At 39.9% G+C, this 15,646-nt stretch overlaps 1 protein-coding gene across 10 annotated transcripts in view; it reads right to left on the bottom strand.

The window, feature by feature from the left end:
- The window catches only part of Nup98-96 (nuclear pore complex protein Nup98-96), a 118,469-nt gene that overhangs the window by 84,688 nt on the left and 18,135 nt on the right, over window positions 1–15,646 (bottom strand). For all 10 annotated transcript variants that reach the window (XM_070101478.1, XM_070101487.1, XM_070101480.1 and 7 more), the window contains 5 exons: window positions 15,391–15,552; window positions 14,040–14,170; window positions 7,069–7,297; window positions 3,488–3,741; window positions 2,570–2,804 (listed from right to left, as the gene is read on the bottom strand). In XM_070101478.1, coding sequence (XP_069957579.1) covers window positions 2,570–2,804; window positions 3,488–3,741; window positions 7,069–7,297; window positions 14,040–14,170; window positions 15,391–15,552 — 1,011 coding nt within the window. The remainder of the gene's footprint in view (window positions 1–2,569; window positions 2,805–3,487; window positions 3,742–7,068; window positions 7,298–14,039; window positions 14,171–15,390; window positions 15,553–15,646) is intronic.

Below are 15,646 nucleotides of genomic sequence, written 5' to 3'. Positions count from 1 at the left end.
CCACCCTCCTCCCCCTACAGATTTATACGCTCTCCAAGTCATTCTTCTTCGTTCCATTCTCTCTAAATGACCAAACTACCTCAACAGCTCCTCTTCAGCCCTCTGATTAATACTTTTAGTAACTCCACACCTCCTCCTAATTTCCACACTACAAATTCTCTGCATAATTTTACACCACACATCGCCCTTAGACACGACATCTCCACTGTCTCCAGCTGCCTCCTTGCTGCAGCAATTACAGCCCATGCTTCACACCCATATAAGAGTGTTGGTACCACTATACTCTTGTACATTCCCTTCTTTGCCTCCATGGATAACGTTCTTTGTCTCCACAGACACCTCAATGCACAACTCACTTTTTCCTTCATCAATTCTATGGTTAACCTCATCCTTCATAAACCCATCTGTTGACAAGTCAACTCCCAAATATCTGAAACATTCACTTCTTCCATACTCCCTCACTCCAAGTGATATCCAATTTTTCTTTATCTAAATCGTTTGATACCCTAATCACCTTACTCTTATCTATGTTCCTTTTCAACTTTCGACCTTTACACACCCTCCCAAACTCATCCACTAACATTTGCAACTTTTCTTTAGAATCCCCCAAAAGCACAGTATCATCAGCAAAAAGTAACTGTCAACTCCCATTTCATATTCAATTCCTCATAATTTAATCCCAACAACACCCTGCCTCGGTGGGAGACGGTTGACTTGTTGAGAGAAAAAAATAGCATTTACTTCTTTTACAACCCCATCTATAAATATGTTAAACAACCATGGTGACATTACACATCCCTGTCTAAGACCTACTTTTACTAGGAAGTAATCTCCTCCTCTCCTACACACCCTAACATGAGCCTCACTATCCTCATGAAAACTCTTTACAGCATTTAGTAACTTACTATCTATTCCATACACTTGCAACATCTAACACATTGCTCCCCTATCCACTAATATATTCCTTTTCTAAAGCCATAAATACAATGAAAACTTCCCTACCTTTATCTAAATACTGTTCACATATATACTTCAATGTAAACACTTGATCTACACATCCCCTACCCATTCTAAAGCTTCCTTGCTCATCGGCAATCCTGCTCTCTGTCTTACCTCTAACTCTTTCAATAATAACCCTACTGTACACTTTACCTGGAATACTCAGTAAATTTCTTCCCCCATAATTTTTACAATCTTTTTTGTCCCCCTTCCTTTTACATATAGGAATTATACATGCTCTCTGCCAATCCCTAGCTACCTTCCCCTCTTTCATACATTTATTAAAAAATATCAACCACTCCAACACTAGCTCCCCCTGCTTTTAACATTTCTATCATGATCCCATCAGTTCCAGCTGCTTTACCCCCTTTCATTCCATGTAATGCCTCATGCACCTCCCCCACACTCACATGTTGCTCTTCTTCACTCCTAAAAGATGTTATACCTCCCTGGCCAGTGCATGAAATTACTGCCTCCCTTTCATTGACATTTGTTAACAAAATTTTCATGTTAGGATAATTTGAACACTGTGATGGTTTAATGAGTTGGTAAGAGATTAAAGTTTCATACAGTGAAGATGGCTGTTGTGATAGTTTATACCAGACAATTACATACTGTATTTGTTAGGTAAAAGTACACAGAAGCAATATGTCATTTTATTGTGGCAATGTTTCACTCCTGGAGAGCAAAACATTGCCACAAAAAATGTCATATTAGTTGCCTCTGCATCCTTTTGCCTAATATTTTGTTGGTAATTCTAAATTCTACCATTATTGCATACTGCATTTATGTATGAGGGTTAGCTGAATTGTGATGCCTACATTTCTGGGCAGACAGCTATTGAATAAATGATGGTGAAGGAGGAGTGCTAATGTTGCAGTTTTATAACTGTAGTGCAAGCACGTCTCTGGCAAGACAGTGATGGAGCGAATGATGGTAAAGTTTTCTTTTTGTGGCCACCCTACCTTGGTGGGAAATGGCCGATGTGTTAATAATAAATAAAAAAAAATCAGATTCTTTCTCTGGGTCATCATTTTACTTCAGTAGGAAACTGCCAGTGCAGCACCCACAAAAAAAAAAAAAAAAAAAAAAAAAAAAAAAAAAAAAAAAAAACAATCCTGTTTGAGACAAGTATGTTGTCAGTTTACTGTCATAGTCTACTCTTACACTGAAGAATTCTCCCTGTCTTTCAATGACCCAGAGAATAATCAACCAAATCCTCTACTGTTCTATTTTTTTTCAGGAATAAAAGAGTAAACTCCAACAGTCATTCTTAGTAGAATTATTTTTTTATTAACACCTCAGCCTTCTCCCCCCCCCCACCAAGGTAGGGTGACCCGAAAAAGAAGAAACACTTTCATCATCATTCACTCCATCACTGTCTTGCCAGAGGTGCACCTACACTACAGTTATAAAACTGCAACATGTCAACACTTCTCCTTCAAGGTGCAGGTACTGTACTTCCCACCTCCAGTTTGCTGGTTTTTTAGTAGCACAAGCATAATATTTAACTTCCAAAACATAAGCATTTACATAAAATTAGTACAATTTAAAAAATAATGTAACTTACTAAATCCAGAAAAGATTCCAGTTTTGTTTTGAGTGTTCTGGGCACCAAAGAGCCCTCCTCCTGTGCTTGTGTTTGTAGCTGTACCAAAGGGAGTGACTGCAGATGTGTTGCCAAAGCCCGTACTAAGAGATGGAGTTATGCCTGCTGGTTTATTGCCAAAGAGACCTCCACCAGTATTTTGGGTGGAAAGGAATCCCCCTGGCTTGTTCTGATTACCAAAAAGCCCTCCAGTATTCTGAAATAAGTTTGGTAACACATGTAAATACACAAAAACCCACACACAGAAGAATGAAACTCATGATGATGTTTCAGTCCGACTTAAACCATTAACTAATCTTATTCTTTACAGATGTAAATACATATGCAGAATGCAGAATTACAATAAAGCTATTTTCTTATGCTATTATTTCAATGATTTGTTCTAGTGTATACCACAAGATTATTCTACTGTACTTGATACCTATAGTTATACTACCAATATTCCTCAATATTTTGATCAGGTCCTCTGCATATGAAAAGTGATTCCACACAAAGCAGCATTAAAAAGAGGCACTTGAAAGCAAGTCAAACCATCACTGGGTATTAAAATTAATATTACAGAATGAACAAAATGATTCTTCAAAAATCATTAATGCAACCAAATGCTTTCTCTTTCACAAAATACCTACATGAAAGCTACAACTTAAATATAGGGTTGATTTGTGTGTGTTACACTGCAGAGTGCATTAGTATCAGGACTAGGAGCCTTTCAACATTAACAGATATAATCAAAAGCAATAATGCAGAGAAAAACAAATAACTTGATGTTATGGCAAATAATTATAGGCAAATGCAGCCTCCCATATATACTCAAAACATCTATGAAAAACTACCTAATAATTCATAAAGGACTCAATATGATTTTTTCCAGTAAACTACCTGTTGCTGGGTATTCTGCCCTAACTGAAATCCACCAAGGCCAAATCCTGATTGTTGCTGTTGTTGCTGTTGTGGTGTGGACCCAAACAATGAAGGAGTGGTGGTAGCTGTACCACCAAAATTGAATCCTGTACTTTTTTGTTGTTGCTGCGTGTTAAAGGAAAAGCTTGTGTTGGGTGCCGTACTAGTTTGCCCAAAGCCTGGAGTACTCGCACCTGTTCCAAATAGGCTTCCACCAGTAGGGGTACCAAAACCTGCAAGTTATAAAAATTAAGGCACTACTCATGTTCTTTCTATGCACATACATAAAGTAAGAGGAATCTTCAAAAATGAAAATTGTGATCTCTGCGCACTTTTGGCAAGAGAGCAACCAAATGATGATGGTGAACGTTTGCTTTAGGGAAAGATAGTCAGTGTGGCTTTAAAAAAAATTAACTCAAACAAATGGATCTACCAGAAGGCATCAAGGAACAGACAACCAACTACCATACAAAAGAACACAAGACTTATAGCCCAGATTCATTTACCACCCACAGGCATTAAAAAGGGGACAAGAGAGAATTTAAGAATTAGAGGGACAAAAGTATGTTGAGTATATCAGGTAAAGTTTATGGTAGAATTATTATTGAAAGAGTTAGGGAAAAGACAAAGTAGGATAACAGAGGAGCAGAAATGATACAGGAAGGGAAAGGTATGTGTAAATTAAGTGTTTATGATGAAGCATACCATACACATTTTCCAACATACAAGATGCACCCCAATTTTGGCAGGCACAGTCTGGGAAAAATAAATAAAAAGTGCAGTTGTAGTTTCAAAATGATAGTGAGCCAGTGGCTGGCTACTATTATTATTTTTTTTTATTATCACACTGGCCGATTCCCACCAAGGCAGGGTGGCCCGAAAAAGAAAAACTTTCACCATCATTCACTCCATCACTGTCTTGCCAGAAGGGTGCTTTACACTACAGTTTTTAAACTGCAACATTAACACCCCTCCTTCAGAGTGCAGGCACTGTACTTCCCATCTCCAGGACTCAAGTCCAGCCTGCCGGTTTCCCTGAACCCCTTCATAAATGTTACTTTGCTCACATTCCAACAGCACGTCAAGTATTAAAAACCATTTGTCTCCATTCACTCCTATCAAACACGCTCACGCATTGCCTGCTGGAAGTCCAAGCCCCTCGCACACAAAACCTCCTTTACCCCCTCCCTCCAACCTTTCCTAGGCCGACCCCTACCCCGCCTTCCTTCCACTACAGACTGATACACTCTTGAAGTTATTCTGTTTCGCTCCATTCTCTCAACATGTCCGAACCACCTCAACAACCCTTCCTCAGCCCTCTGGACAACAGTTTTGGTAATCCCGCACCTCCTCCTACCTTCCAAACTACGAATTCTCTGCATTATATTCACACCACACATTTCCCTCAGACATGACATCTCCACTGCCTCCAGCCTTCTCCTCGCTGCAACATTCATCACCCATGCTTCACACCCATATAAGAGCGTTGGTAAAACTATACTCTCATACATTCCCCTCTTTGCCTTCAAGGACAAAGTGATTTTACTATAGCCATTTAATATATTCATAGCTGGGGCTGTCAAAGAATCAAATGCTAGTGATGAGAATGGCAGTAAAGAGGCAACGGATTAAAGAGGTATGGGATTAAAGAGAAGTGGTATTAAAAAGGTACAGGATTAAAGAGGCAAGGGATTAAAGAGAAATGGTATTAAAGAGGTATGGGATTAAAGAGGTATGGTATTAAAAGGTGTTGGATCTGATACAAAGTGGAAGTTATCACATTTGCTTTTCTGCCGACATTTCTTTTGGGCATTATTAAGAAAAGTTACCAAAGTTGGTGGAAGAATTTGGGAGAAGGAAATTAAAGGTGAACATACAAACAAGCAAGATGATGAGGTTAACAATAAATCTAGGCAATGAGAGATTGAACATCAGATTGGAAGGAGGGAGTATGAAGGAAGTGGATGTATTCAGATATTTGGGAGTGGACATGTCAACAGAAAGACTAAGTAAACCACAGAATACATGAGGAAGAAAAACATGGGGTGTGTTCTGAACTGTATCTGTCAAAAGAAAAAATTTATCTATGGAAGCAAATAAAGGAATGCATCATAGTGGTACCAACGATTTTATATGGTACGATGATGAACACTATAGCAAGGTTAAAGGCAGCAGAGATTTACAATTTGAGAGCAATATGTAGTACGATTGGACTTCCAGCAAGCGTGCATGAGCGTGTTAGATAGGAGTGAATGGAGGCAAATGATACTTGGGACCTGACGATCTGTTGGAGTGTGAGCAGGGTAATATTTAGTGAAGGGATTCAGGGAAACCGGTTATGTTCATATAGTCGGACTTGAGTCCTGGAAATGGGAAGTACAATGCCTGCACTTTAAAGGAGGAGTTTGGGATATTGGCAGTTTGGAGGGATATGTTGTGTATCTTTATACGTATATGCTTCTAAACTGTTGTATTCTGAGCACCTCTGCAAAAGCAGTGATAATGTGCGAGTGTGGTGAAAGTGTTGAATGATGATGAAAGTATTTTCTTTTTGGGGATTTTCTTTCTTTTTTGGGTCACCCTTCCTCGGTGGGAGACGGCCGACTTGTTGAAAAAAAAAAAAAAAAAATGTAGTACGATTATCATGCAGAAAAAATCAGAAAGTAGAGCTTAAAAGGCAATATGGGGTAACCTGGGGTATACTTTAGAGTACTAGAGAGGGGATGCTGAGGAGTGAGGACATGTAGAGAGGACAGGGAGGAATAGGATGATGGCGAGGGGGCAGAGAATCTGCAACAGAAACCAGGAGGGATAGATTTTGCCCCAGGAATGCTTAGGAGAGGGGTAAGGGAGGCTTTGAATTTCATAGGTTTGAGCATCTCAAAGGCTTGTGAGCACATTAGATAAGAGTGAAGGGAGACAAATGATTTTTAATGGATGTGCTGTTGCAATGTGAGCAAGGTAACATTTATGAAGTGATGCAGAGAAGAAAGGATCAGGTCAAGTCACAAGTGTTCTGAAGTCTGGAGCATTTGACAATGTAATACAAAAGGAAAGCATCTATAAAGACAAAGACAGGACTAAGATTTATACAAGGAAAGTTGTGTATAAGGGAGGATTCAATAAGACAGTGAAGTCTAGAAGTAGGGTAGACAGTTTTAGCAGAGAACCAATCAACAGGATAACTGTGATCTCTAACATAACAGAAAAGAGCATTACTCTTGTTGGCAGGTCTAACACTTTTTCTGTGTTCTTTCAGTCTGTTGTCAGAAAGAGAGCAGCCAGACTCTCAGAAGTATTGAAGAGGACAAGAACAGCATGAAATAGAGTAGACACCAAGATAGCAGAAGGAGAGGTACAACTAGATTACTGTGAAGGGTGTTAGTGATCTCAGCACACCTATGACAAGACAGCAGTTGAATTTATAATTGTAAATGTATTTTCTTTGGATCACTGGCAGGAAAAACCAGAAGTTGAAAAAAAAAAAAAAAAAGCAAAATCATAAATGTAATGAGCATATTTCAAGCACAAAAAATAAACGAGAAATTATAAGAACTAACCAGTTGAAGTTGCAGTGCCAAATAGGGACTTATTCTCCGGAGGCTTGGTAGTTGCAAATAATGACGTACCACTGGAGGATCCAAAGAGCCCTGTACTTCCCAACTGTGGCTGTGTTCCCTGCTGCTGTGTCTGACCAAAACCAGGCATGGTCGTACCTGAGGTCGGGCCTTTTCGGTTCGCAAGATAATCTTCAACACGTAGTTCTTCTAAAGACTTGTTTTCATACTCCTGAAGGTAACACAAATAATAGATATTACATAAAAATTGCAAAGAAATACAGTACAATTCAAGAAACTTTGATTTATTCTAACCTACCTTCTTTGTCACCTGTAATTACCTATTTGAATTTATGGGAGTTCAGCTGCAGCACTTCGTCCTGCATCCTAACAAATGTGATTGAAGTTTTTCATACCTATTTTTGTGTCTGTATGGAGTCCACTTCCACTTATGTATATGCTCACTCAGCAATCTTCATTTTAGTCTGACAATCTTGGTCCTCAGTATCCTCAAAACTAAATATGTAGCACTCAGTAATAACCAGATTATGCTCTTACAAATGTATTATTTATATCCTTAATACATTGAGCCATTCATTATCATGCTAGCGAGTACTTTTTTTGCCATTTATAAACAAAGTGTTCCTGTAGTGAGTACTGCTCAGATCTACAGGATAGGCATATTAAGGATGCAAGCAAGTTTAATTTGAACTGTCTGAAACAAGGCAACTTTAATAATTAATGATTGAAAATTAAAGATAATTTCCATCTATCTACTTTTTTTTTTTTTCACAGGGTTTGACAAGGTTAAGGATCCTTAACTTTGTTGACAAGCTATTTACAGGTTAAGGATTCCTAACTTTATTGACAAGCTAAGAGCTGTTACCTACATCAGCTCATTTGAAAGCATTTTTATTGTTATGAGACATACAAGTATTCTTATTGTTATAAAACATTTTTTTTTTTTTATTATTATCACACTGGCCGATTCCCACCAAGGCAGGGTGGCCCGAAAAAGAAAAACTTTCACCATCATTCACTCCATCACTGTCTTGCCAGAAGGGTGCTTTACACTACAGTTTTTAAACTGCAACATTAACACCCCTCCTTCACAGTGCAGGCACTGTACTTCCCATCTCCAGGACTCAAGTCCGGCCTGCCGGTTTCCCTGAACCCCTTCATAAATGTTACTTTGCTCACACTCCAACAGCACGTCAAGTATTAAAAACCATTCGTCTCCATTCGCTCCTATCAAACACGCTCACGCACGCCTGCTGGAAGTCCAAGCCCCTCGCACACAAAACCTCCTTTACCCCCTCCCTCCAACCTTTCCTAGGCCGACCCCTACCCCGCCTTCCTTCCACTACAGACTGATACACTCTTGAAGTCATTCTGTCTCGCTCCATTCTCTCTACATGTGCGAACCACCTCAACAACCCTTCCTCAGCCCTCTGGACAACAGTTTTGGTAATCCCGCACCTCCTCCTAACTTCCAAACTACGAATTCTCTGCATTATATTCACACCACACATTGCCCTCAGACATGACATCTCCACTGCCTCCAGCCTTCTCCTCGCTGCAACATTCATCACCCATGCTTCACACCCATATAAGAGCATTGGTAAAACTATACTCTCATACATTCCCCTCTTTGCCTCCAAGGACAAAGTTCTTTGTCTCCACAGACTCCTAAGTGCACCACTCACCCTTTTCCCCTCATCAATTCTATGATTCACCTCATCCTTCATAGACCCATCCGCTGACACGTCCGCTCCCAAATATCTGAATACATTCACCTCCTCCATACTCTCTCCCTCCAATCTGATATCCAGTCTTTCATCACCTAATCCTTTTGTTATCCTCATAACCTTACTCTTTCCTGTATTCACTTTTAATTTTCTTCTTTTGCACACCCTACCAAATTCATCCACCAATCTCTGCAACTTCTCTTCAGAATCTCCCAAGAGCACAGTGTCATCAGCAAAGAGCAACTGTGACAACTCCCACTTTATGTGTGATTCTTTATCTTTTAACTCCACGCCTCTTGTCAAGACCCTCGCATTTACTTCTCTCACAACCCCATCTATAAATATATTAAACAACCACGGTGACATCACACATCCTTGTCTAAGGCCTACTTTTACTGGGAAATAATTTCCCTCTTTCCTACACACTCTAACTTGAGCCTCACTATCCTCGTAAAAACTCTTCACTGCTTTCAGTAACCTACCTCCTACACCATACACCTGCAACATCTGCCACATAGCCCCCCTATCCACCCTGTCATATGCCTTTTCCAAATCCATAAATCCCACAAAGACCTCTTTAGCCTTATCTAAATACTGTTCACTTATATGTTTCACTGTAAACACCTGATCCACACACCCCCTACCTTTCCTAAAGCCTCCTTGTTCATCTGCTATGAAACATACAAGTATTTTTATTGTTATGAGACATACAAGGAACAGGATGAAGTTGAAGCCATCTGTGGGCCAGCATTTTCATCTCATCAACTGACTTTTTCTAGCTGACATCATAATGCTGTACGAATGTGTTCCATACTTGAGTCATCCTGGGGATAAATGATCTCAGATGAAGTGATGTTCTGGAGAAGGGTACAGCTAGAGTGAATTTGGTGCTTTCTGCCCATCTTGTGGTACAGAAGCTTGCTTCACGCTGTCCTCGAAGTGGATCCAAGTGTGGTACTTTGACAATATTGGCCTTGTACATAACAGTAAGGCCACCCACATCTTTGCTATCTTTAGTTGTATTTCAATAGCAATGTTGATAATTATTATATTTTTTTACCTCAACAGCTTTCTCCTGCCAAGGAAGGGTGATCCAAAGAAAACATATTCACCATAATTCATTCAACAGCTATCTTTCCAGAAGTGTACTGACATCACAATCCAGACTACCCTCCAACTGCAACATCCCCACCTTCCTTCAGCGTACCAGCACTGCCCTGACAACCCCCAGGACTCAAGTCAGGCTAGCCAGTTTTCCTGAATCCATTCATAAACATTACCTTGCTCATACTCCAATGGCAGGCAAGTACCTAAAGCCACTTTTCTGACATACTCATACACTTTGGCATCTTTCACAGTTAACTTTTGTCAAATGAATTGATAGCTATAAGAAATATCTATGTTAGTACCAGTTTATTTCTGTACAACATACACACTTCTTTCTTAAATGAAATACAACAGTAGGTACTGTTGTTATTCCCACTACGTAGAATGACTTGGAGAGCATGCGTGAATGTGTGAGATAGGAGTGAATGGAGACGAATGGTTTTTGGAACCTGATGAGCTGTTGGAGTGTGAGCAGGGTAATATTTTGTGAAGAGATTCAGGGAAACCAGTTACCTGGACATGAGTCCTGGAAATGGGAAGTACAATGCCTGCACTTTAAAGGAGGGGTTTGGGATATTGGCAGTTTGGAGGGACATCTAAGCTGTCGTATCTGAGTACCTCTGCAAAGACAGTGATTACGTATGAATGAAGGTAAAAGTTTTTTTTTTTTTTTCAACAAGTCGGCCGTCTCCCACCGAGGCAGGGTGATCCAAAAAGAAAGAAAATCCCCCAAAAGAAAATACTTTCATCATCATTAAACACTTTCACCTCACTCACACATAATCACTGTTTTTGCAGAGGTGCTCAGAACACAACAGTTTAGAAGCATATACGTATAAAGATACACAACATATCCCTCCAAACTGCTAATATCCTGAACCCCTCCTTTAGAGTGCAGGCATTGTACTTCCCATTTCCAGGACTCAAGTCCGGCTATATAAAAATAACCAGTTTCCCTGAATCCCTTCAATAAATATTACCCTGCTCACACTAACAGATCGTCAGGTCCCAAATACCATTCATCTCCATTCACTCCTATCGAACACGCTCATGCACACCTGCTGGAAGTCCAAGCCCCTCGCCCACAAAACCTCCCTTACCCCTTCCTTCCAACCTTTTCGAGGACGACCCCTACCCCGCCTTCCTTCTCCTACAGATTTAAATGCTCTCCATGTCATTCTACTTTGATCCATTCACTCTAAATGACCAAACCACCTTAACAACCCCTCTTCAGCCCTCTGACTAATACTGCACACCTTCTCCTAATTTCCACACTCCAAATTTTCTGCATAATACAGTGGAACCTCAAAAATCGAACGTATTACATATCGAACCTTTCGAAAATAGAACCATTTTTTTGGACAAACTGTGTCCCTATTATCGAACGCGCCCCTATTCTCGGACAGCCAGGTAAGGGACCTGTCTGCCGCCCGCTCTGTCAGCATCCCCGCGCAGGCGCCGTGAACAGTCTAGCTTTGTTTATGCTTAAGTGAACACTAACCTGCGCTCTCATTCACGCATTTTACAATTATTTCGTAGCGTTCAGTGCTTGTGGGACTGTGAAATAAGCTGCCATGGGCCCAAAGAAACTTGCTAATGGTACCCCTGTGGTAAAGAAAGTGAGAAACACCATAGATGTGAAGAAGGAAATAATACAGAAGTATGAGAGTGGCGTGAGACTTATTGAGCTTGCCAGGATGTATGGGAAAAACAAGTCGACCATCAGTTCTATCCTGTCAAATAAAGAACAAATCAAGGAAGCTGATGTTGCGAAAGGTGTTAATTTGCTAACCCAAAAAAGACCACAAATAGTTGAAGAGGTTGAGAAGTTGTTGCTGGTGTGGATCAAGGATAAAGAGATTGCAGGTGATAGTGTTTCAGAGATGATTATTTGCGAAAAGGCAAGGAAGTTGCATGCCGATCTGGCACAGGAAACTCCTGGAACCAGTGCTGATAGTGAATTTAAGGCCAGCAGAGGCTGGTTTGACAGATTTAAGAAGCGTAGTGGCATACACAATGTTGTAAGACATGGTGAGGCAGCCAGTTCAGACAAACAGGCGGCTGAGAAGTTTGTACAGGAGTTTAAGGGGTACATAGACAGTGAAGAATTGAAACCTGAACAAGTGTTTAATTGTGACGAAACAGGCTTGTTTTGGAAGAAAATGCCAAAAAAGACCTTCATCACACTGGAGGAAAAGGCACTGCCAGGACACAAGCCTATGAAAGACAGGCTTACTCTTTTGTTCTGTGCTAATGCTAATGGTGATTTTAAAGTGAAGCCTTTACTTGTGTATCATTCAGAAAATCCCAGTGTGTTTAAGAAAAACAATGTCTTTAAGAACAAGTTATGTGTCTTGTGGAAAGCTAATCATAAGGCATGGGTCACAAGACAAATTTTCAAAGAATGGGTCCATGAAGTGTTTGGCCAGTCCTAGTGGCATTAAAAGACAGAGAAGGGAAGTAACCCCAGAGAGGGCTTTACCTGAAGTCCTCATGGAGGAAAATTCTCCTTCCAAACACTAACCCCAACTCCCTCTCTCCTCCTCCCTATCTTCCAGATGCCATCACCAATCTTCAACAAAGGTAAGTAAAAATGTTATTTTATATGTATTACTATACATAATTAAAAACTATAGTATTTATTGTATGTAAAACTGTAATTAATCTCTATAAAATGTATTTTTTGAGTGAATATTTTTGGGTTTCTGGAACGGATTAATTGCATTTCCATTATTTCTTATGGGAAATATTGCTTCGAATTTCAGACTTTTCAAATTTAGAACTAGCTCCTGGAACGGATTAAGTTCGATTTTTGAGGTTCCACTGTATTTACACCACACACTGCCCTTAGACAGGACATCTCCACTGCCTCCAACCACCTCCTCGCTGCTGCATTCACAACCCAAGCTTCACACCCATATAAGAGTGTTGGTACTACTATACTTTCATACATTCCCTTCTTTGTCTCTATAGATAATGTTTTTTGACTCCACATATACCTCAACACACCACTCACCTTTTTTCCCTCATCAATTCTATGATTAACCTCATCCTTCATAAATCCATCCGCTGACACGTCAACTCCCAAGTATCTGAAAACATTCACTTCTTCCATACTCCTCCTCCCCAATTTGATATCCAATTTTTCTTTATCTAAATCACTTGATACCCTCATCACCTTACTCTTTTCTATGTTCACTTTCAACTTTCTACCTTTACACACACTCCCAAACTCATCCACTAACCTTTGCAATTTTTCTTTAGAATCTCCCATAAGCACAGTATCATCAGCAAAAAGTAACTGTGTCAATTCCCATTTTGTATTTGATTCCCCATAATTTAATCCCACCCCTCTCCCGAACACCCTAACATTTACTTCTTTTACAACCCCATCTATAAATATATTAAACAACCATGGTGACATTACACATCCCTGTCTAAGACCTACTTTTACCGGGAAGTAGTCTCCCTCTCTTCTACACACCCTAACCTGAGCCTCACTATCCTCATAAAAACTCTTTACAGCATTTTGTAACTTACCACCTATTCCATATACTTGCAACATCTGCCACATTGCTCCCCTATCCACTCTATCATATGCCTTTTCTAAATCCATAAATGCAATAAAAACTTCCCTACCTTTATCTAAATACTGTTTACATATATGTTTCAATGTAAACACTTGATCTACACACCCCCTACCCACTGTGAGACCTCTTTGCTCATGGGCAATCCTACATTCTGTCTTACCTCTAATTCTTTCAATAATAACCCTACCGTACACTTTTCCTGGTATACTCGGTAAACTTATTCCTCTACAATTTTTACAATCTCTTTTGTCCCCATTCTCTTTATATAAAGGGACTATACATGCTTTCTGCCTATCCCTAGGTACCTTCCCCTCTTTCTTTTTGGGTTTTTCTTTCTTTTTAGGTCACCCTGCCTTGGTGGGAAATGGCCAACGTGTTAAAAAAAATTATTTTTTGATAATGACAGAGTAAAGACAAGTGAAGGCAGAGGAGGACAAGAAAGATGTAGAAGGGGTGAAGAGAGGCACAAATTTATGGAAATGGTAATAAAGACAGTGATGCAACAGCATAGACATGAACAGGTACTCACTTTCATAGTAGAGATGACTTCAATTTTTGTACGGATGTTGGTGGAAACTCCATTTCTGGTCATTGTGTCGCTGCCAGTAACAGGTTCATACTTGACTGTTGTGCCAGTGAGAGCTCCTGCTGCACCAAAACCTTGAAAAAATAAAATTCACATTAAACATGAGTTATACCACTATGGCAATTCATCTAATTATTTTTCTTTACCACATCAGTCATTTCCCACCAAGAATGGGTGACCCAAAGAAAGAAACAATCACTGACACTACATCCAGTAGATACACTGTACCTCCAGTCAACCAAACCAGCAACCTGAGTGAGAGCCCATATCAAGGTCACTAATATTTCATCAAAAAACATACAAGACCTAGTCAAAATGAGTGCCAACATTTATACCATACTGTGTGGAGTGTGTAACAAGGTTAATGTAAGAGAAACTTCTAGGTGTCTGAATACCATAATCAGACAACATAAGTATGTACTCATGGCAGAGGAGCAACACTAGTAATTCATGTACTCTACACTGTAACAGTGACAAATAAATGAATTTCCCAGAGGCAAGACTTACCATCAAATAGCAACTGTTACAGCAGATACATTTAGAATCAGCAGTAATAGCTACTACCACTACTATCTCTCAAAACTCTAAATCCTTCACAATATCTGTCTTAGTGAGGCTTACTCTCCCCACACTGGCACTGGCATCACTTAACCTCACCTATTCTGCCAGCTACTCATGTGCACATTTTTTCCACCCCAAGACCTCTCCCCAACCTCGATACAGAGTATACGAACATCTTTCAAAGCATTGATAAAGTGCCTGGTGGAAAAAATGTATTCATTAACAAAGGAGGTTTTGTGTGCAAGGGCTTGGATATCCAGAAGGCATGTGTATGTGTGTGTGTCAGATAGGAGTGAGTGGAGGCAAATGATTTTTGGGATCTGACAAGCTATTGGAGTGTGAGAAAGGCAACATTTTATGAAGGGATTCAGGGAAACTGGTTAGATGTACTTGATTCCTGGTGGATTCAGGGAAACTGGTTAGACATACTCAATTCCTGGAGGTGGCAAGTACAATGCCTGCACTCTAAAGAAGGGGTAGAAATATTCACTGTTTGGAGAGACATCTGAACTGTCGTATCTGCGTGCCTCTGGCAAGACAGTGAGTGTGTGAATAATGGTGAGTGTGTTTCTTTTTCAGGTCCCTCTGCCTCAGTAGGAGACAGCCAGTGTGTTAAAAAAAAAAGTACACTGTGTCTTATTTACATGCACAACATAAATTAAATAATTGCACTAGTAAGTAACTCCAGACCTATTAAGCTTCAAAAGAAAGAAAAAAAGCCATGGTGGTGCACCTGAACTGCTGAAGAGTCCTCCACTAGTGGCAGGTTGTGTAGAACTGAAGAGTCCTCCTGCAGTGCTTGTGCTGCTGGTGATTGTCTGACCAAAACCAAAGGGACGATTCTGTGTTGATTGTTGTGCTCCAAAGCCACCAGTTGTACCACTACCAAAAAGACCTGTGGGATAATACATAAACAGTTATGAACAAATTAAAAATAAATTTACAAAATATTGAAATAAAAAACTAAATTATACATGTATAATCCCCTG

This window comes from Cherax quadricarinatus, chromosome 77, assembly GCF_038502225.1.
Source record: "Cherax quadricarinatus isolate ZL_2023a chromosome 77, ASM3850222v1, whole genome shotgun sequence".
Classification (NCBI taxonomy): Eukaryota; Metazoa; Arthropoda; class Malacostraca; order Decapoda; family Parastacidae; genus Cherax; species Cherax quadricarinatus.
This window is presented reverse-complemented; position numbering and strand designations above follow the sequence as displayed.